Genomic DNA, 23,023 nt, shown 5'->3' with positions numbered 1-23,023 from the left:
GACGTTTCTAGTCAAAACCCTGCATTAGCACTGGACACGAAGCGTCAATTCCTTGCCCTCACAGATGCTGTTCGGAGTTCCTTCAACAGTTTGTTTTGTTAGCTCCAGTTTACAGCACCTATTTTCTCTTGTACCTCGCACTTCCTAATCCACCGGGAAGTCTCAGAACTCCTTCCAGGCTGATGGTTAGGAAATTTTCGAAGTTACGCATCTGGATGTACTTTTAAGCGCAGTTAGCTTATTTTTCATTCGCTAAGCAGATAGGGAGTAAAATAATAAAACATTTCAACGAACTAATGGAGCAGAGTGAAAGTTGTTGTTAAACTCAGTCACTTTCTGTCAAGTGTAGAAATGATGGGTATTATTTGGTATAAACACCACAAAGAAACTGAAACAATTACACGTCATTGGATCAAGTTATCTGTAATGCTACCTGATTAATGTTCGAGTGAATATGAGATGCCATCATCTGATCATGTGAAGACATGAAATAGAGAAAGCACTGAAATTTGAGGGGACTGGGAGCGGTTGATACAGCAGGGAAGCAGGCAAGCAGACAAGCCGACCCCACCCCCCACCCCATCACACGACTACCTCTCCGTATTCCCCCCATCTTCCAAATATTTGGCCCTCAGCCCTCCTTTGCCTTTTTCGTCCAGACACAACTTAAATGCTGTCAGCCACTCTGCCACTCTGCTTCCACCACTCTGTCAGGCAGTGTATTCCAGGTACTCTCCCGCTCTCTGGGCGAATACGACTTGTCGGTACCAAGTCATCCGGTGAATTACGATTATAAAATTCTTAATTTAGGGGCAGGGGAGATGCGGTGTTTCTGCAACAAATCCGCATCATCAATAGGACGGAGCTCCGTCAAAGATAACTGTTTGAGATTTAACCTGTTTTAATATTGACCTGGATTTATACATCAAATCATAAGGTTGTGGCAGTAGTTTGTGCCTGACCTGAAGCCACTTTGAAAGAAACTTTAATTTCTTTTGGTATCTCCGCTTTTGCTGCATGGAGGACCCGGTGTTTTTTCGGTTTAAGTGATTCCCGATTGGATTTAATGCATTTCCCCATTTTACCAGACATTTAGCACTCGACTTCAGATGGTACAAGTGAATGAAAAGTTAACACGTTGAATAGGCTAGAAATAAATTCGATCGGGGTGGGAGTGGTCGATGCTAAACTTCATACAAGAAGCACATTAACTGACAATTACCTTATTTCAAAAACAATTTTAAGAATACTTTCAGTAAAGGACTCAAATAATTTACGTTTTTCTCTAGTTCTATTAACTTAAAACCTCGATTTAATACAAGAACCGTGTTTTCATGAAAATATCATTTCTGTCTACTAAATCATTAAAACAAAGTGTCTATATAATAGAAGAAAGTATTTTTTAAAAGCTGCCATTAGAATAGTTTTGCAGGCATAGACATTTATTGTACCAAGTCCTCCGAACTATTGCATGCAACGATTGAAAGGGCCAAGTGAAATGATAACTCGGAAATCATTGCTCAATGTTAGATCTGATATTTCTGTTTCTTTAGTCATGGTTACTTTTTTTTAACTAGGGGCGAAGACATTTTATGATTTTTGCGGAAGTTATGCTGTCTGTCAATTTCGTGTGGGGATAACAAGGAGAGTGAGCGGATATCGATTTTCCTATAATTCATTAATGCAAAGTAAGTCAAAGGAGGTGATGACAAAGAGGCGCCTCCCTCGTGGTCTTAGAGTCCGCGCAGATAAAAGGGACTTGAGATCCTGAGCAGCATCAGAAGCAAACTGAGGACGGCTGAGTAAATCAGTCAGGACAGGTACACTGGGATTTTCTCTGCTCGTCGTCAAGACATCCAGACAATAGAAGATGTAAGTACTTGTTTTCTTTATCCAAGTGCTTTGTCTCGAATTCCAAGTTACTTCATGCTGCATTCCTCCCCCACCCGTCTCGACACCCCACCCCCAGGTGAAACGTTCTAATTTCTCAAATGAAAGTGTAAGATTGTCGAAGCGATGACAACAGCAGCCCGCTCATGGAAACTTCAATGAACACAACTTCTTGTCTCAATAGTTTTGTATGTCTAAGTTATTCAATGTTTCAAAAACATGTTGGTGTTTATTCTTATCCATCACTGACTGTATTCTGTGAAGTGTGGGCTGGGATACGGACGAGAAGGTATCTATTTGTCTACAAGATACGAAAGAAATCACGAGCTAATAATGAATATCCTGAAACTAAACCGCTTTAATCTTATAAGCTTAGTATCCTTGTGGCTGGGGAATTTATATTTTCTACATGCATGTGTTCTGGATCGGGTATATGTTTGCTGCTAGGCGATTGTACTGTCTGGAAATAAAAACACGTAAAAAAAGTACCGAACACTCTTTAAATGAGAAGTCATATTAATGCCTGTAATAGGGTGCGAAGGGTGCAATTAACATTGTGCACTGTTTGCCCAGATTTGACTTGCTGCTGCTCAATGCTGCAACGCTTTTATGTTGTGCCTAGCACTGCTCAACTTTAAAGGTACAAGGAAAACTGGTTAGCAAAATTGAATCTCCAGGTAATTAATTTCATGTTTATATCTGAATCACAAGTGAGTGGGCGTGGAACCAGCAGAGACCTCTATATTTGGAATCACACTTTATTCACCTCAATTCCACTGCATTGTTTAGTGTTGGACATTGGTATAGTTGTAAGTGGAAGAAAAACATTCATTATTACGCATTATTTAAGCAATAAGAGACAGAAATGTGGATAACTTTTTTTATTAGTATCTCATGGTAAATTTTCTCAGCATACTGTGTTTTTGTCACTGTGAGTGAGTTAAATAGAATGGAATCAGTGTAAAGATTTCACATAGAGAATAAACATGTGTCAACTGGAAGACACACATAGGACATGTAAGACTTCATTTGTGCAAATCAGCAAGAATTCAGAATTTAAAATTTTTAAGAATAACACCATGTCTTTAAGCCTTAATGTAACGGGGAATAGAATGCACTATGATGATATTAATATTTTTAAATTTAATTTCATCAGAACATCTACATCCATCATTTGTTCTCCCAGATGCTATTATAGTTATTCAGGCTTGACTTGGATATCTCGCCTTCTTTCCTTCAATACATTCATGTCTAGGAGTTGTATAAATAAAAATTAAATGTTTCCTTTGCCATTTATCTTATACCTCAAGCATGAGATGTGTGGCTTGCTGTGGTAATCATGTTTAATTACGAGTAATGCTACTTGTGGTTAAATATCATTAATCACAAGAAGTATGTTATGATTAATATATAAAGCTGATCAGTTTTTTTCTTCCAGTCTTCCATTCTTCCTTTTATCTTTCCATTGTTTGATTTTTGATTTTTGTGCTATCACATATTTGTTTGCTGCTTAATTCATGATTATCTGAGTTTTATTCATTTGCTTGTAACATCTCATTTCAAATATTGTGTCTTTGTTCAGCAAGCATAATTTCAAATATTTTCTCTGACAGAAACCAATTTGAGTACTGTATCCGTATATTCAAGCCCCAAAGAAGGCTTTTTTCCCATCTTTATATTGGCTTGACAAACTTTTCTTTGAAACTAACCTTTGTCAGAATAGGTGAACTTGTATTAATTTCAGATTCTGTTCTTGGGTTTGTCTCTGATTTGCAAGAACATTTGTTTAGACATTCTGGTAGATGCCTCATTACCCAAAGCTCACCCTCTTCCCACCCTTCCAGCTTCTTCCTCGTTTGAGAACTGTCATCTTGGCACTTCTCTCGACCAGGGTGAGAACAACACTGAACATCCCACCAAGCAATAGTGCTTTCATAACAATACAAATTTTAATGAAACTCTGATGAATTTCAATGAAAGTTGTTGAGCTCCATTCTGTTTTGAGAATTCTTGCCTTTAATCAGTACTCATTGTGCAAAAAGGCCTTTGAAATAGTTTCAAGGTCAAAATAACATAATATTAATAATCTAAATACTCAAACCAGCTTCTAAATAATCTAGGCCTACTGAACTCCTTTACTGAAGTCTGTTGCTGATTTCTCAGTCTAATCTTGGTGATTGCACTGATGTTTGCACTTCTTTCTCTGTGACAGATGGTGGCTGTGCAGAAGTCTTGGACCACCCTGATTGTCCTTGCTGTGTGTTTGCTGATGTGCATAGGGACCCTGGTAGAGGCTTACCCTATGAAACCCGAGTTCCCAGGAGAAAATGCCCCCCCTGAAGAAATGGCGAAGTACTACTCCGCTCTCAGATATTACCTCAATCTCATCACACGACAGAGGTAAACTGGAACCACACATCATTGAATATGTAAGATAACAACCAAGTTAGCATCTATTCACACTGCATATTAATAACTCACACTACAGGCAGTTCCTGCTGCAGATCATTAACAGTGCTAAGCTGTCATATCATGTGATTGATCTGAATACTTTACTCCCTTTGTCATTTAATGAATTGAACATAGCATTTTATATACAATATAAAAATCCAGCTTCTCCATTGCGGGATTGGTAAGTGCATTCTTCCAATTCAGGCAAGTGTCCAGGCCAAATCCTAAACAGGGTTTTGGTCTGCAAATCATGCATGCTGCTATAAACTGTCATGACTTGTTAAGCAAAGGGGTTGGGGGGTGGGGGTGGACTTGCACTTATGTGCCACCCATCATGGCCTCTGAACGTTCCGATGGTGTACATTTGGAGTGTAATTGTGATTAGTATATAGCTAGAACATTAGGCTGTTTTCACTGTTTCTAGTAGCCTGCCAGCACAAACAATCCAGTCACATGCGAGAAATATAAGTGGTTGTGTGAATTATTGGCAGTAATTGGTACATGTGGAGTATGTGGACTATGAGCCAACAAAAATGAAATAAAAGCAATTTCAAAGTTCCTATTTCATACAGAGCAGCTACATATTGTCTCTGAATTGAAGCACTTTGCAGTGTGATTTCTGAAACAATTTTCCTATATGTTACAGTCCTTGCATTCAGGAACAGTATTCTGGGAGTATAAAGATTTCTGAAAAAGGTGCCATTCAGTTTCTCAATGATTCTTCTAACATTAGCTTAATTTCAGCAAAAGATTGAAAATAATTACATTTATTGAGATGGAATCTCATAATGAGTGCATGACTGAACTCCATGTTAGACTATATGGAAAAGAAATAACCTCAAACTATAAAATCTTTCTAATAACCTCAAGCTATCAAAAACATTCTTTTGAATTGTAGTCACAGTGGGAAACAAAGTAATTATCCTCACTGGCAAAATTATCCTCACCAAAACAGAGAAAGAATGCTCATTCTGAATATTTGTTTCACTTCAAGATCAGGATTGCATCTTTTTTTAAGTAAAAACAACAAGTGTTGGAAATACTCAGTAGTTCAGGCAGCATCTATAGAGAGTGAAATCTCAGGTCTAATATATTGAACAATGAAAACCACAATTTTTCTTTTGTAAAATGTGGCCATCACTGGCAAAGCTAGCTTGGATTGCCCATCTCTACTTGCCCTTGAGAATCTGCAGCTGCTGCTGAGTGTCCTTCTTGAACACCTGCAGACCACAACATGTCCTGTGGTGTGTCCAGTTGTGATACTATCATCCAAAAAAAAATGTTACATGTCCCAACATATTGATCCAAAATATTAAACTGTTATTTTAACAGAAGTGATCTTGTTCCAATTATCTGCTTTCAAGTACACTTGCACACAATTTCCTTATATTATTCCTAGTTTAGTTTGAATTAAGGTGACATATGCATTTCTGGGGATTTAATTTTGTTTCGTCTTTCAATTGTTAGTATAGTAAAGACCTTTTAATCTACACTGTGACATTCACTATAGCTTGATAGATGGAATATACTCAAAAAATTTGAAGATCTCATGAATTCAACATTCAGACAAGCAATATCTCTACCAGTAGATGAAAAAAATGCTTACCTAGAATAAATACAAATTTAAGCTGAACCTTTTATGATTGACTGTGGCCACATCACCACGTTTGAACGTTAGAGCTAATTAACTTTCTGACCTTCTGCTTTACTGATGCTCCTGTCCTTTCTTAAATCTGAAATCTGACAGTTCATATACGAGACCTTTCTTATTGTACATGTCAGCAGTTTACTCGTCATATATTCACAGCAGTGGCTTTTTGATGCTCTTTCAAAAGAGTACAGTCAACAACAATTTCCTGGACAGGATTTAAAGGCGAGTAGGTTGATCTGAAATAATGCCAAAAAAATCTTGTGTATGCAAGAAATGTTAAATATGTTGGAAATTTGCAGAATATAGTTCAGTGTCTGTAAAGAGGAAAATAAAGAACTTGAAGGTGTGCATCTTCATCAAATCCTTCCAGATGGTGACTAATTTGTGCATTTGTAATATCTATTTTAAGTTCTTTTAAATTGCATGGGACAAGCTGTACACCTAGAGTGCTGTCAGAGTAGTTAATGGATCCTAGCACTTGCTCATTGTCTACAACATCACTAACATTTAGCCCATTTGACAGCAGGGTCTGTTTTCTTTACATCGATTAATTTAGCTAATGACTCTAAAGTATCTTTTCTTGGCCATCGGTTGAGCAAAACAGAACAGATTCATCTTCATTTTTATGGGACCTAAAAATGACTACTTTTGTTTAGTAATAGCTGTGATCAGAAGCCTCTTATTGCCTGCTTAGTTAAGGAACAATGGTCTTGCATTGTTTGGGCTATCAGGAAGGTTTTAGAAACAATAGCCTCATCCTTCATTGGTTTGACATTTCATTCTTCTCTAGTATAGTCTTGTTAATCTGGTGGAAAGACTTCCCTGTGAATTGGGTTAAGACTGAAAGAATGATTTCACACAAATCTCCCCCACCTGTAATCAGGTGCGAAGCAAGAAGAACTCTGGGATATTCACAGAGAGGCAATTTGCTGATCATTTCCACAGAATTACAGCACACACCTTCTTACATAAAAATAAATGTCTTTAGTTAGGAATGCATCTGAGATATTTGTTACTACATCTCCATCACTTTGGGTATGCGTTACTCTCTTTTATTTTCTTGTCATTCATTATGATTCAGGTACTCATAACTTCCTGTAAATGGAGGGAATCAACAGAAACATTTTCAATACAGCAATCCCTAAAGCACCATTGGATCCAGAAAATAATACCATAATTTCATTCTAGATTATACCGAAATAGATAGACGACCCCTCACTACAAATATTTTCTTACCTGCATGCTCCACTCTCACTGCTAATACAAGTATAAGGAACTCAGGGATGTTTGTTCCTGAAAATAATACCATCACTTCCGCTGCCTCTGCACTTGTACTCCCTCTCCTAACCCCTAGACTCAGCTCTCTTTAAGGTCCTTTGGAACTTGCATATTCTCCAGCTTCTCCTCTACAACTCCATACTCTCCCTGAAATCACCTTGTCCATGAGATCTATCCTGCTCCTTCATCCTGCTGTTTACCCTGCTTCCTCCTCCAGCCTGTGCTTCAGCTGATTCGTTAATAATTCACACGCCACAGATAATAAAACCATTCCCTCAAATCCGTTGTCATTATACCTCTCTTCAAGGTAAAACCTTTAACACTTAGACCTTACAGATCACCACCTTATGACCAATTTCTCTTTCCTTTCCCCTGGCATTGAATGTGTGACCACTTCCAAAATTTGTACATTTGAATCACTACTGAAAAAGAGGAAATTTCCTCTGCGGACATTTGGGAAACAGAACTCATTTTCTTCAAATTCTGCTTCCCAATTACCGACACAGTCACCCTGCCTTCCTACATATGTCTTTTCCCATCAACTGTTGGATCCTCCATCCATGATTATTATTGGAAAACACCTTGAGCCTTTATCTCATTTTCTCTCTTGGTTATCCAATAAGTGCTTCCCATATTCTAACTCACACTATGCCTCCTTAATTCATCCTGGACCATCACTAGCTCCTAGATGATCAATACCTCAATTTTAAGACTCTCATCATTGTGTTTGTGCTCCTCCACTGTGAATTCCTACTTTTACTTGTTACTGCACTGGTGGTTAATTCTTCAGATGTCTTGGCTCTGGAATGCCCACTCTAAATTCTTTGCCTTCTCAACTCTTTCTTTATCCCTTTAAGATTCTCCATAAAATCTATTTCTTGATCAAGCTTTTGCTCATTTGTTCTAATACCTTTTTCCAAGACCCCCAAAAATATTGATTGTAATATTTCTGTAAAATATTTTGTCACATTTTGTTATGTTGAAAGCAGTATATAACTGCAGTATTTCCTTGTGGCTAGTGTATTTCCCAATGAATGTATCTCTTTTAAAGTTAAGTTATTATTAATGTTATGATAGAGCCAATTTGAAAACCAACCAGCAAACAGCATGGTCTCAGAAATAGCAAACAAATAGATGGCTAGATAGTGAATATGGTTGTATTGGTCGTGGTGTGTTTAATTGTCAAGACAATAAGAGAACTCCTTGGTCCCATCAAAATATTGCTGTGGATGCTTTACCTCACTTGAATTGGTAGATAGTGCCTTAGATTAACATTTCATCCAAAATATAATAGAGCATCTAAGGTATTAACAAAACCTCTGTATTTAATTCCCTGAATAATTTCATGCTCCCTTCTGAGTCCATTAAATGTGCTATCAACTTAACTAACCTACATCTGGCATGTGCAAATTAATGATGTTAATGGTAAAAACCTGACTGGCAAATGGGCCTTTGATTCTTCCTTATATTAGGGATTTTTTTTTTGTTATATCAGCCCAAATCAAGGGGCAGACATTGGTGACTCACCAATTAGTTACATTAATTTATTGCAGTTTCAACAAAAATAATTTTTGAATATAAAGAGCCAAGTGGGCATTAATTCAATGTTTTTAAAATATGTGTAGGTGTTTGTCTTGCATCATTTGCACTGATCTAGGTTGCTGCATAACCACACACAGCGCTAAGCCAGTGCTAATGAGGGAAAATAGTTGGTAAGATGGTTGACTTTTTTTAAATTATAGAAATGGCATGAGATTAATATTTACAGTGATATGAATTGCAGATGAATTGAAAAACTATATATTTAACTGCAGGTAGCTATAGTTCAGAGATAATTGGCCATTACGTAATATTCTTGTCTTCAAACCTACCTTGTTGGCACATTTGTGGAGTGTGGAAGAGGTGAGGGTTAGGCTCCCTTCTGACGACGTTCTTGATCTGCCAAGAGTTTCCTTTGTCGAGTCAGACACAGAGCAGTCATTTCAGAAATGACACTGAAGCATTACCAATGCCAATTCTCAGAGTAAACCATGACAGGAGGAGAGATTTGACAAAAGGGGGAAAAAAAACCTGCATCTAATATTTTTAATAAAATCAGTTACAGTAAATAGCCCATAATAATAAACCGCACAATACCATGAAATGGTGTTTGAGTTTGGAGGTGAAAGGCAGTATGATGTTTTGATGCTATGATGACAGTACAATATCTTACTTAGGGCATTACCCAATGTACTCTAGTGTAATGCTCTTTTCACAGTTGCCATGATCATTCATTAGCCTGACTACATTAAGAAATCTTTCCGAACCATTTGGTGCCAATTGGCTGACCAAGTGCTTTCTGCTTTTTTGTTAAATTATCATAAGCTTGTCTAGCTTTTTTCACGCGTCCACATGATTTAATTTTAGTTCTCTTCACTTTGATACTCACAAGAAAATTCTAAGGAATATTATATTTTTTAAAAGGCACAGAATCAGAGGAAATCATTTGACCTATTAAACCAGTCCCCTCCACAAACCTATTCTAATCAACATCGCCTTTAATCAATCTATCACAGCACCTGGTGAGGCATTTCCCTTGTACATATTTGCTTCAAAGCTCCCAAATGTAAATATAGAATATTTATCTAATATCTCATATGATTTATTCATTCTTGATCACTTTTTTGTCAGTCTATTTGTCAACCTCAAACATACAGGAAATAGTATGCCACATAAAGAAAAACCCGTTAACACTGAGAATAGGTAAACCAAGTGGCAGAGGTTTACTTAAAGAGAAAATAATTAGTATATGACAGAGAGAGATAGAATGATACATGAATAGAGCGTGAGGTTTTATGCGTGGAATAAAAATGTCCCTATCGATCACTTCGGCCATGAATTCATTGTAATTATTTAAAACAAAACTTTCAATGAATTGCTTCTGGTGGTTTGATTAATCCTGAACTCATAAGGGAACTGTCACATATTTGGCTTTAAATAATTTCATGTTCTCGTGCAAATACTGCTCTAGCACAAACAACAGCAACTTTCGATATACCACCTTTTACCAGTTTTGCACACAGAAGATATACCAAGAGTGTAATACTACTGGAGAATATAGTTTACAACATTTTTTTTTGTAGCTGATCTCTGCATTCATGGAGTAAAGTCAGTATTCACTCACCAAGTACATTTTGTCATATATTCTGAACTGATATCTTTCCAAAGAGTTCAAAGTACATAAAGGTCACCATATACAACCTTGAGATTAATTTTCTTGTGGGCATACTGAATAAATCCACAGCAGAATAATAACCATGATAGAGTCAATGAAAGACCACACCAACTTGAGTGTTAAACCAGTGTACAAAAGACAACAAACTATGCAAATACAAAAAGAAAGAAATAATAATAAATATAAACAATAAATATCAAGAACATGAGATGAAGAGTCCTTGAAAGTGAGTCCATAGGTTGTGGGAACCTTTCAATGATGGAGCAAGTGAAGTTGAGTGAAGTTATCCTCTTCGGATTGAATAGTTAAAATAAATGAAACGTACGTATCCCATTTACTAATGGGAAACTAGCACAATATTTGTATGGGTGACAGGAAATTTGTACAAACTATTTTATTCTAATTAGTGTAATCCAGATGTTACTGAGTGGAAAGGTTTTTTGATATGATACAGCTCAATCTACAAGGGAAATTATTCCATAATTGAATTGTTGTGTTTTTCTCTAATAGATATGGGAAGAGATAATCCAGAAGCTTTGTCAGATTCCCCTTTTGATGAAAGCAGAGTTCATGTTGGGAAGTCAAGGTAAATACAGCTAAGAGAATGTTATGAATGCTTGAGAGGTCACGGTCATACAGAGCAAGGATGCTGATTCACTTTCTCACTCAGATACTTTTTTACCAATTCAATAACATGAAGATAAATCACATCTTTTCTTCACACCTTTATCCAAGAATATATGGAATTCCCAGAGTGCATTTTTTAAAAATTACTGCAGTAATAAAGTCGGAAAAAACATCATTTTGATGAAAACTGACAAAGCTACACTCCCAATGTAGATAAAATTAATTTTTAGAGCCTGATAGTTGGTTCAGCCGTAACTATGCCATAGAAGTCCATTAAAATCTCAGACCAGCTACCTTTCAGGGTATTGTCTGGTTGGACTAATTCATTAGTCGGTTAAGTGCATATCAGTTTCAATGGTTGTAGCTTGATACCAGTAGGCAAATCTGCCAACAGTACAGCCTGTGAAGCTTCCCTAAGCCACGACAGCAAATGTTAGGGTTTCACATCGAAAGTATTTGGGATATTCACAAATATGTAGAGTATTATTAATGATTTAGATCGGCGAGTTGGAACACTGAGTATATAAGAGTATAGCACAGGAACAGGCACATCAGCAAATGTTCAGGATCCCAGTGATGTAATAGAACCCTGACTTTCATGCATCTTCTGGTTCTTTTTGGAGGAATAACAAATAGAAGTGAAAGAGCTGACTTTCAAGTGGCTAAGTTATGTTCAGCTTAACTGCCTTCTGTTCTTTTTCCAGGGCTTTTAGGTTTAAAATCAACCTCAATATTTTTATTACATCCATTTAGTACTACAATACTGAAATACTGCTCTTAATAGCACATGGCATATGCTTTGAATTTTCTGTTCAACTTAGAGTTGAAATGAACTGGATACAAACAGAAACATTGCGAACTTGAACAGTTGGTATTTTAAATCAAGTACGGGACAAGTTGTAAGTCACATTATTTTGCAACATAATGTAATTATTGCTACTAATAGGCAGGACTCTGGTGATTTTTTAATTTCTTATTCCTTATAGAACAGAACTGAGATAATAATTAGTGAAATTGGCAGTTCATGATCATTCTTAGTGTTTCCAAATTCATAAAATTAAAATTTTAAATGGCACCAGTACACGATACTAATATCAGAGCTTCAGGACATTCACACAACATGAGGATACCACTTCATCTGAGATCTGAAGAAAAGAACTGGTACTCCAAATAAAATAGTATTAGTTCTATGCATAGACATTATACTTTGTTCACATAATCACTTCTCTGAAGATATGAGACTTTTCTAAACTGAAACAAACTTCAACCCAAGTTTAAATTGGCTTTATTTTACAAAGTTCAAAGTAAATTTGTTTTCGAAGTACCTATAGCATATGTCACAAGCCTGAAATTCATTTTCTTGCTGGTATTCACAGTAAATACAAGAAGCATTGAAAGACTGCACCTAACAGGCTGAACAAACAACCAGTGTGCAAAAGACAACAAATTGTGCAAACACAAGAAGAAAGACAAAAGAGGAGTAATAATAATAATAATCATCATAAATAAGCAATAAATATCGAACATGAGGTGAAGAGTCCTTGAAAGTACATTTGACTGTGTTGATAACACCAATTTTGTATACTTTTGAACAATATGATCATTTCCTTATTTTGTTTTTCCTCTTTTGCCTCCTGGCTAGATCTTTTTTTTTCTTCATTCTATTATCATTCTAAATTCTCTTGATGGGAAAATTCTGAAATAATGCCATATTTTATGAAATGACTGTAAAAGAAGGTTAAGTTCAACTTTAAGTGGCACAATCAGAAGAAAAATAAATTTGTTTTATTGAGAAAGCCAAGAGAAGGATCCATCGTGAATTATTAATCAGAAAGACTTCATGGACATCAAAGAGTACTAACTAGAATATTCAAAATATGCACAAGGTCCTGACAGGAAATGTTCAATAGAATGAGTTGTGGTTTTAAAAAATGCAGAATTATATAAAGAATGCAGAAAGAGCACTTAAGTCAAAAATACATAGATCTTAATATTAAAATTTCACACTGATCCAACCTTTTTGTTTTATTTGTGTGTTCATGGATGTAAATGGTTCTGGCATAACTGCCATTTAGTGCCAATCCCTTATTGCCCTAAAGCTGACTCATTTACTAGGACGTTTCAGAAGGCATTTAAGATTCAATTACATTTCTTTTATGCTGGAGTCACACTTAGAGCAAGTCTGGAAGAATATCTAATTACTTTCCATGAAATAGTTAGATTTTGTGACAATTTCTCAGTTTCATAGTCACCATTACTGGGACTAGCTTTTCATTCCATAGCTATTCAATGATTTGAATTTGAATTTCCTCAGCTGCTGTGGGTAGGTGTCAAACTTATACCTCCAGATGAATAGACCAGACATCCGGATACAAGCACATTAACTTAATCACTATGAGGTTGCAATGTTCCATAAGTTAAACATCTTATTTTAGACATCCATTGTAAGCATAGAATGCCTAGAAATCCAATTCGCAGGACTAGTTTCAGTTCCTTGTGAACAAAGATAATTTTCTCTTGGAGTGAAATGTGATGATGGAAGTTTCTGGACCACAATTGCTTCCCTTGACGAACTCTCCAACTAATTCCCTGTGATTATCTCTTGACTCTCCTAACACTTCATCTCCAGACCTCATCCCATTCTCCCTATCCTCCATCTTAGATCTCAAACAAACTTGGAACTTACAATACCTAGCACCTCCAGTTTCTAAGGAATGATCTGCTTTTTAATCTCCAGTGTTGCGTAAGATAATTGATTTGCAAGCTTAGATATAATGACAGTTTAAATGTGAAAATATGTTGGTTAAATTCGGGCTAATATGAAGTCAGGTAAAACTATTGTATATTTTTCCAGCAACTCTCAGCATAATTAGTGTTACTCATGATGTCACCTGAGTAAGTTGGCTGTGAAAAAGTTTGTAAAAGTAAAGTTGTTCTGTTAATAACCATTTAATAGTGTACACCACAAAATTATGCCACTGAAGCACAAAATAATATTCACAACAGTAACCAAATATTTGATGTTTGCACTTCCGTTGGCATTTCAATTTCTTATCTGTTTTAATGTTCCTTTTCACAGATACTATGATTCCTTGATGTGGTGATTTCATCCTCATTTTACCTTTTGTGTTGATGCATTTTAATTATGGTGCAGAAGGACCTGACCTCTACAGAATTATGACAAGACTACACCAAACCAAAAGGATCACTGCATGCAAACCTTGTTCATGCATTGAGAAACCATTGAAGTTTTTTTGTGGCAGACAATTGTACATAATTTATTGTTAAAATAATATATGACAGTCAAGAAAAAAAACAAAATGGGGGGTCTTTCTGAGGAAAAATATCTTGTTTGTATTGTAAAAATGTTTATGTGCAATTAAAGTTTAATCAAATTAAAGATCAATCAAATTTGCATCCAAAATGAAGTCTCCGCTTCTCTGAAATTACATAGCCAGACATTTTTAGGTGTGCCCATTTGTGTGTCTTTGTGACCTTCATGAGTTTTACGACCTCATAAACTGTTCTTGGACAATAGAGTCATAGAGAAGTACAGCACAGAAACAGGCCCTTCAGGCCATCTAGTCAGTACTGAAACCACTTAAACTGCCTACTCCTATCGACCTGCACTGAGACCATGGCTCTCCATACCCCTACTATACCAGACCTATTCAATCTTCTCTCAAACATTGAAATCGAGCTCACATGCACCACTTGCACTGGCAGCTTGTTCCACACTCTCACAACACACTGAGTGAAGAAGTTTCCCCTCATGTTCACCTAAAACTTTCCATCTTTCACCCTTAACCCATGACCTCTCATTGTAGTCCTACCCAAGCTCAGCTGAAAAAGCCTGCTTGCATTTACCCTATCTATACCTCTCATAGTTTTGTATTTCTATCTGATCTCCTCTCAATCTTCTACGCTCCAATGAATAAAGTCCTAACTTGTTCAATCTCTCCTTATAACTCAAGTCCTCCAGACACAGCCACATCCTCATAAATTTTCTCTATACTCCTTAACCTTGTTTACATTCCTGTAGGTAGGTGACCAGAACTGCACACAATACTACAAATTAGGCCTCACCAACATCTTATACAACTTCAACATAACATCCCATCTCCTGTACTCAAACGTTTGATTTATGAAGGCCAATGTGCCAAAAGCTTTCTTTACGACCCTATCTACCTGTGATGACACTTGCAGCGAATTATTTACCTGTATTCTCAGATTTCTCTGTTCTACCATTCCATACTCCTTCCACCATTCACTGTGTAAGGCCTAACCTGATTGGTCTTACTGAAAGGCAAAACCTCGCACTTGTCTGCATTAAATACTACCTGCCATTTTTCGGCCCATTTTTCTAGCTGATGCAGATCCCTCTGCAAGCCATGATAGCCTTCCTCACTGTCCACCACACTCCCAATCTTGGTGTCATCTGCAAATTTGCTGATCCAGTTAACCACGTTATCATCCAGATCATTGATTATAGATGACAAACAACAAAGGACCAGCACCGATCCCTGTGACACAGTGCTAGTCCCAGGCCTCCAGTCAGACAGGTAACCATCTATTACCACCCTCTGACTTCTCTCACAAGGCCAATGTCTAATTCAATTTACTACCTCATCTTGAATACCAAGCAACTGAACGGTCTTGAGCAGCCTCCCATGCGGGACCTTGTCAAATGCCTCACTTAAAGTCAATGTAGACAATATCCACTGCAATATCTTCATGCACGTTCATGGTAACTTCTTTCAAAAAGGAAGTTAATGACTATGCAAGTTCTTATTTATCTGATCCCTTAGAATACCTTCCAATAACTTTTCCACAACTGATGTCAGACTCACTGGCCTATAATTTCCTAGTTTACGCTTAGAGCCTTTTTTAAACAGCAGAACAACATTGGCTACCCTCCAATCCTCTGGTACCTCCTCTGTAGCTTAGGATGATTTAAATATTTCTGCTATATAGTGCTCCAGCAATTTCTGCACATCGGGTCCAAGGGAACACCTTGTCAGGCCCTAGGGATTTATCCACCCTGATTTGCTTCAGGATAGCAAGCACCTCCTCCTCTGTAATCTATACAAGGTTCATGAAGTTGATGTCACTTTGCCTCACTTCTATAGATTCTGTGTCCACCTCCTGAGCAAATACAGATGCAAAAAAAATTGTTTAAGATCTCCCCCATATGTTTTGGTTCCGCACATGGATTACCATTCTGGCCTTCCAGAGGACTAACTTTGTCCCTTGTAATCCTTTTGCTCCTAAAATATCTGTAGAATCCCTTAGGATTCTCCTTCACCTTGTCTGCTAGAGGAACCTCACACTTTCTTTTATCCCTCTGATTTCTTTCTTAAGTGTTCTCTTTCATTTCTTATCCTCCATAAACACCTCATTTGTTCCTAGCTGCTTATACCTGCTATGCACCTCTTTTCTTCTCTTAACCAGGGCCTTGACATCTCTTGAAAATCAATGTTCACTACACTTGTTATCTTTACCTTTTATTGTGAGAGGCACATACAAGCTTTGTATTCTCAAAATTTCACTTTTGAAGGCCTCCCACTTACCAAGTACAACTTTGCCAGAAAATAGCCTGTCCCAAACAACAATTGCTAGATAATTTCTGATACCATCTAAGTTGGCCTTTCTCCAATTTGGAATCAGATCCAGTATTGCATGGTCTCTTGTTAGGACTTCTACGTACCGATGAAGGAAACTTTCCTGAACATTTTTGACAAATTCTATCCCTTCTATTCCCTTTACAGTATGGGATTCCCAGTGAATATGCGAAAGGTTAAAATCACCTACTATAACAATCTTATGTTTCTTGCAACAGTCTGCAAACTCTTTTCAAATATTTTCCTCTAAATCCCTAGGACCGTTGGGTGGTCTGTAATATAGCCCCATTAAAATGTCATACCCTTCTTATTCCTCAGTTCCTCATATTCCTCATTAGATGAGTTCTCCAGTCTGTTCTGACTGAGCACTGCCGTGACATTTTCACTGACTAGTAACGCCACCCCTCCCCCTTTAATTCCTCTCAATCTGTCACGTCTCAAACAATGGAACCCTGGAATATTGAGCTGCCAGTCCTACCCCTCCTGCAACCAAGTTTTACTAATGGCTACAATGCTATAATTCCAGGTGTTGATCCATGCCTGAGCTCATCTGCCTTTCCTATGATACTTCTTGAATTGAAATATATGCAATGCAAGAAGATATATTAGTCCCCCTCCAGTTCAGGTTCAAACTGTCTCTTCTGTACAGGTCCCAGCTTCCCTGAAAAAGAGTCCAATGATCCAATAATATTATGCCCTGTCTCCGACACCAACTCCTTAAGCCATGTGTTAAACTGTATAATCTTCCTATTTCTGACCTCACTAGTACGTGGCACAGATAGCAATCCTGAGATCACAACCCTGGAAGTCTTGCCCTTTAATTTAGCATCTAACTCCCTGAATTCCCTTTGCAGAACCTCGTCACTTATCCTACCCATGTCATTGGTACCTACATGGACCACGGCCTCTGGCTGTTCACCCTCCCACTTAAGAATGCTGAGGACTCTATCCAAGATATTCCAGACCCTGGCACTCAGGAGGCAACAATCCATCTGGGATTCTCGTTCTCACCCACCAAACCTCCTGTCTGTTCCCCTAACTAACGAATCCCCTATCACCACATCATGCCTCTTCTCCCCTCTTCCCGTCTGAGTCACAGAGGCAGACTCAGTGCCAGAGACCCGACCACTGTGACTTTCCTCTGTTAGGTCACCCCCCCCCCCCCCACCACCCTACAACAGTGCCCAGAGTGGTATACCTGTTGTTGAGATGGATGGCCATAGGGTTACTCTGCACTGGCTCCTTAACCCCTTTTCCCTTCCTGACTCTCACCCAGTGAAAAGTGTCCTGCACCTTGGGTGTAACTACCTCTCTATATGTCCTATCTATCACTCCCTCAGCCTCCCGAATAATCCAGAGTTCATCCAGCTCCAGCTCCAACTCCTTAATGTGGATTGTTAGAAGCTGCAGGTGGATGCACATCTTGCAGTTGTAGTTGCCACGGACACTGGAGGTCTCCCTGCCTTCTCATATCCTGCAAGTGGAGCATTCATCTATTCTGCCTGACATCTCTACTGTCCTAGCTGAGCAAATGTAAAGAAGGGAGGAGGGAAAAAAACTCTACACACAGCTTTTCTTTTTTGCTTTCTCCGACTGAAACCTCTCTTCACTGAAGGCTTGAGGAGCTAAAGCCTCAAAATCACCACTCGAATTCTGTCCACTTAGACGACGGCTGTTGTGCTTGCCCCTGCCTTCCTTTAATATGTTCCTGCTGACCAGTCCTCAATGCTGATCGGTCATTAGTCAGAGCTCCAAACAAACTGCTGCAAGTTGCTGCCTTTTATACTTGGTCAGTGGACCTGAGCGGCATTCCTTCCTCTCAAGCTTCCGATCTCCTGATTGGCGGCTGGTCAGAGCTCAATTTTGAAATGCATACGTGATTGTAGGAAGCACCACTGCTAATTTGCATACATCAAGGTCACATGAATTAGCAAAGAGAAAATGACATATTGATTCAAGGTAAAACACTCTATGGACAGTGGCATGAATCTGCCATGTTCACTTCAGAAGGCAAGTAGGATTTTGGAACACCTCAGACTTTTTAATATTTCCAAAAGAAACATTTTTTGTAACAAGAAACATACAAATGAAGAAACAGTGCAAAACCTTTACATTTATAGTTAATATATTCAGTAGAAATGACTTATTTTAAAACCATTGCCACTTATATGGACCCTGGAATGATACATTGTTTAAGTGGCTTCCTGATCCAACGTAGCCTGTCCATCTGCAATTGTGGAAGGAACCTAGACAGTGATCCTTCCATACAGAGTCTTTGCACTGGTTTCAGTGTGTTCCTCAGCATGTACACCTGCTAACTGGAACGTCCCTTATCGACATCTTGCTGTGCTAGGAGAGCAACAACTTTCGGGTAGACCAGAGGGTATCTTCCACCAAGCTGATGAAAGATGTGTCCCTGAGAACAGCCCATAGATCAAAGTGTCCTCTATTACGCAGCTGTTGGGATAAACAGAGACAAGGATCATTGCATCCTTTTCCTCACCCTGTGAGGAATTCCACAGTCCACAAAGAGGTGAGTCCACAGCTTTAGATTTAAAAGGTGCAACCAATCCACCACCTCTCAGATGTAGTGGATTTGGATTCACATCATAATCAAACCAATTTTTGTTCAAAAGTAGCATGTGCTCTACAAGGCATGATTTACACTGAAATAATATTTTATTTCAGACTTTGAACTGGGACAACTTATTCGAATTTTAGCATATGCTTCAACAGAAGGAGACAGTCATCTGGTAGTTGAATAAGACTGGCTGATGTTTTCCAAGGAGCAGAGTTGTGACCTTAAATTGATTGCCTTCAGTAGGAAATTATTGGAAATGATGTGACCAGCTCTGTGTACATTTTATTAACAACTCCTCATTCATTTATCCTTTCAGACACCATATGTTACAAGTAAAAATGCTTGGAAATTTCTGATATGCTAATGAGAAAAAGAAATAATTAGTGTATAAATATTGAAGTTTCAAATACTTTGATGCTCATGCCAGCTCAATGCCCTTTAATAAATTATTAACGACACCCTCAGCAGCAGAGGAACAACGTAAAAATCCACTGTCATTTATGGCTGGATACACAGAATGTATAGCTCCTTTTCTCAAATCGTGGAAAGAATCAGCCCTCAGTTAATTTTATGGCTATTGGCTTTCCTTTACAATCTGCACTTTATGAATCATAGTAGCATTGACTGTTTATGGCTCAAAAGGAGACCATTCTGTCTATCAAGCCCATACCAGCTCATTGTAGAGCTGTCCAATTGTCCTCCCCTTCCCAGAAGCACAGCAATTGATTTCCTCTTGTGCCATGCAATTTCATTTCAGAAGCATCTCCTTGGAGCAAGGAGTTTAGATGGGGTGGCGTTTGTTAGGTGTGTTCAGGAAAGTTTTCTGACGCAATATGTAGATAAGCCAACTGGAGGAGAGGCTGTACTTGATCTGGTATTGGGAACTGAACCTGGTCAAGTGTCAGGTCTCTCAGTGGGAGAGCATTTTGGATGTAGTGATCACAACTCTATCTCCTTTACCATAGCGCTGGAGGGGGATAGGGGCAGACAATTTGGGAAAACACTTAATTGAGGTAGGGGGAAATATGATGCTATTAGGCAGGAACTTGGGAACAGATGCTCTCAGGGAAATGCATGGCAGAAATGTGGTAAATGTTCAGGGAACATTGGCATGGCATTCTGGTATGTTCCATTGAGGGAGGCAGGGAAGGGATGGTCGGGTAAAAGAAGCACGGTGTACAAAGGATGTAGAAAATCTAGTTAAGAAGAAATGAAAGGCTTATGAAAGGTTCAAGAAACTAGGTACTGTTAGAACTCTAGAAAATTACAAGGGTGCCAGGAAGGAGCCCAAGAATGAAATTAGGAGAGTTAGAAGGGGCCAAGGGAGGGCCTTGGTGAACAGGATTAAGGAAAACCCCAAGGCATTCTACAAGTATGTGAAGAGCAAGAGGATGAGCCATGTGAGAATAGGACCAATCAGAAGCAATAGTGGAAGCACGTGCATGGAGCAGGAGGAGATAGCAGAGGTACTTTAAGAATACTTTGCTTCAGTATTCACCAGTGAAAAGGATCCTGGAAATTGTAGGGATGACTTACAGCAGACTGCAACGCTTGAGTGTATAGATATTAGGAAAGAAGATGTGCTGGAGTTTTGAAAGGTATTAAGTTAGATAAGTTATTGGGACTGGATGAGATATACCCCAGGCTATTGTAGGAAGTGAGGGAGGAGATTGATGAGCCTCTGGCGATGATCTTTGCATCATCAATAAGGGCAGGAGAAGTACCAGAGGATTGGAAGGTTGCAAATGTTGTTCGCCTATTCAAGGAGTAGAGACAACCCAGGGAATTATAGACTGGTGAGTCTTACTTCAGTGATGGGGAAGCTGTTGGAGAAAATCCTGAGAGGTAGGATTTATGAGCATTTGGAGAGACATAATCTGATACGGGACAGTCAGCATAGCTTTGTCAAGGGCAGGTCATGCCTTATGAACCTGATTAAATTCTTTGAGGAAGTAATGAAACACATTGATGAAGGTAGAAAAGTGGATGTAGTGTATACGGATTTCAGTAAGGCATTCGATAAGATGCAAGGCTTCTTCAGAAAGTAAGGAGGCATGGGATCTAAGGAGACCCTGCTTTGTGGATCCAGAAATGGCTTGCCCACAGAAGGAAAAGGGTGGTTGTAGATGGTTTGTATTCTGCATGGAGGATGGTGACCAGTGATGTTTCACAGGGATCTATTCTGGGACCCATTCTCTTTGTGATTTTTATAAGTAACCTAGATGAGGAAGGAGAAGGGTGGGTTAGTAAGTTTGCTGATGACACAAAAGTTAGGGGTGTTGTGGATGGTCTAGAGGGTTGTCAGAGGTTACAGCGGGACATTGATAGGATACAGAACTGGGCTGAGAAGTGGCAGATAGAGTTCAATCCAGCTAAGTGTGAAGTGGTTTATTTTGGTAAGTCAAATTTGAAGACAAAATGTAATATTAATGGTAAGACTCTTGGCAGAGTGGAGGATCAGCGAGATTTTGGGGTCCACATCCATAGGACACTCAAAGCTGCTATGCAGGTTGACACTGTTGTTAAGAAGGCATATGGTGTGTTGGCCTTCATCAATTGCAGAATTGAATTCAAGAGCCGGGAGGTAATGTTACAGCTATATAAGACCTTATGTAAGGGGTTTCTTCTTTTATGTTACTGCGTACGTTAATCATAATGGCTTCTTTGTTATGGTAAACGCTGAGAAGGTTCTCTCATTACAGTTTGTTTGGGTTACCTCATTGAAGAAAGACGGTCCCGAGCTCCAACTGTGTGCACGAAGAAATTGAACTTCGATAAGTCTGGCGCCTTTTTCATTCCCCTTTGTATTGTACCTCTATTAATCTCATAGTCCTAGTAATATATATAAAGTGTAGATTGTAAAATGTACATTGCGTGCTGGCTGATGATTGATGTTTGAAGCCGAATCAGGTGGCATTGCACAGCAACCAACGTAACCGGGCGGCGAATGGGGTTTCCCCTAGATAAATATGAGCCAATATAGCTGAGCGTTAGACCCCACTTGGAGTACTGTGTTCAGTTCACTACAGGAAGGATGTGGATACTATAGAGAGAGTGCAGAGGAGATTTACAAGGATGTTGTCTAGATTGGAGAGCATACCTTATGAGAATAGGTTGAGTGAACTTGGCCTTTTCTCCTTGGAGCGATGGAGAAGTGACCTGATAGAGGTGTATAAGATGATGAAAGGTATTGATCATGTGGACAGCCAGAGGCTTTTACCCAGGGCTGAAATAACTAACACGAGGGGGCATAGCTTTAAGGTGCTTGAAAGTAGGTACAGAGGAGATGTCAGGGGCATGTTTTTCTTCACAGAGTGGTGGATGCGTGGAATGCACTGCCAGTGAAGGTGGTAGAGGTGGGTACAATAGGGTCTTTGAAGAGGCTCTTACATAGGAACATGGAGTTTAGAAAAACAGAGGGTTATGCAGTAGGGAAATTCTAGGCCGCTTCTAGAGTAGGTTACATGGTTGGCACAATATTGTGGGCCGAAGGGCCTGTAATGTGCTGTAAATTTCTGTTTTTCTATGTTTCTGTGTAAGCCCCACTTGATGAATGAGATGTAACAATACTGGTTTGAATTGCACCACTCCAGAAATTGAATTGCACTTGCACAAGTTAAGTGTTTATGCACTGGAAGTGCATGCAATGATGTTATACCCACTACATGTTTGGAGCATTATCAGAAGAAATTGATCATGGTGGTCCAAAG

At 38.6% G+C, this 23,023-nt stretch overlaps 1 protein-coding gene across 2 annotated transcripts; it reads left to right on the top strand.

Moving 5' to 3' along the window:
• Positions 1 to 1,729: 1,729 nt before the first annotated feature.
• On the top strand, positions 1,730 to 14,527 carry LOC134340071 (peptide YY-like). Of its 2 annotated transcripts, none has more exons than XM_063036889.1 (4): positions 1,730 to 1,872; positions 4,103 to 4,290; positions 10,995 to 11,070; positions 14,191 to 14,527. In XM_063036889.1, the coding sequence occupies exons 2-3, from the start codon at positions 4,103 to 4,105 to the stop codon at positions 11,008 to 11,010; spliced, it is 204 nt and encodes a 67-aa protein (XP_062892959.1). In that variant the 5' UTR covers positions 1,730 to 1,872; the 3' UTR covers positions 11,011 to 11,070; positions 14,191 to 14,527. The 2 variants fall into 2 exon arrangements, with proteins under 2 accessions (XP_062892959.1, XP_062892961.1); XM_063036891.1 differs by having other exon boundaries at positions 4,103 to 4,319.
• The last annotated feature ends 8,496 nt before the right edge of the window (positions 14,528 to 23,023 follow it).

Source organism: Mobula hypostoma, chromosome X1, assembly GCF_963921235.1.
Source record: "Mobula hypostoma chromosome X1, sMobHyp1.1, whole genome shotgun sequence".
In the NCBI taxonomy this organism is placed as follows: domain Eukaryota; kingdom Metazoa; phylum Chordata; class Chondrichthyes; order Myliobatiformes; family Myliobatidae; genus Mobula; species Mobula hypostoma.
The sequence above is the reverse complement of the archived record's forward strand: the minus strand, read 5'-3'. Positions and strand labels throughout refer to the sequence as shown.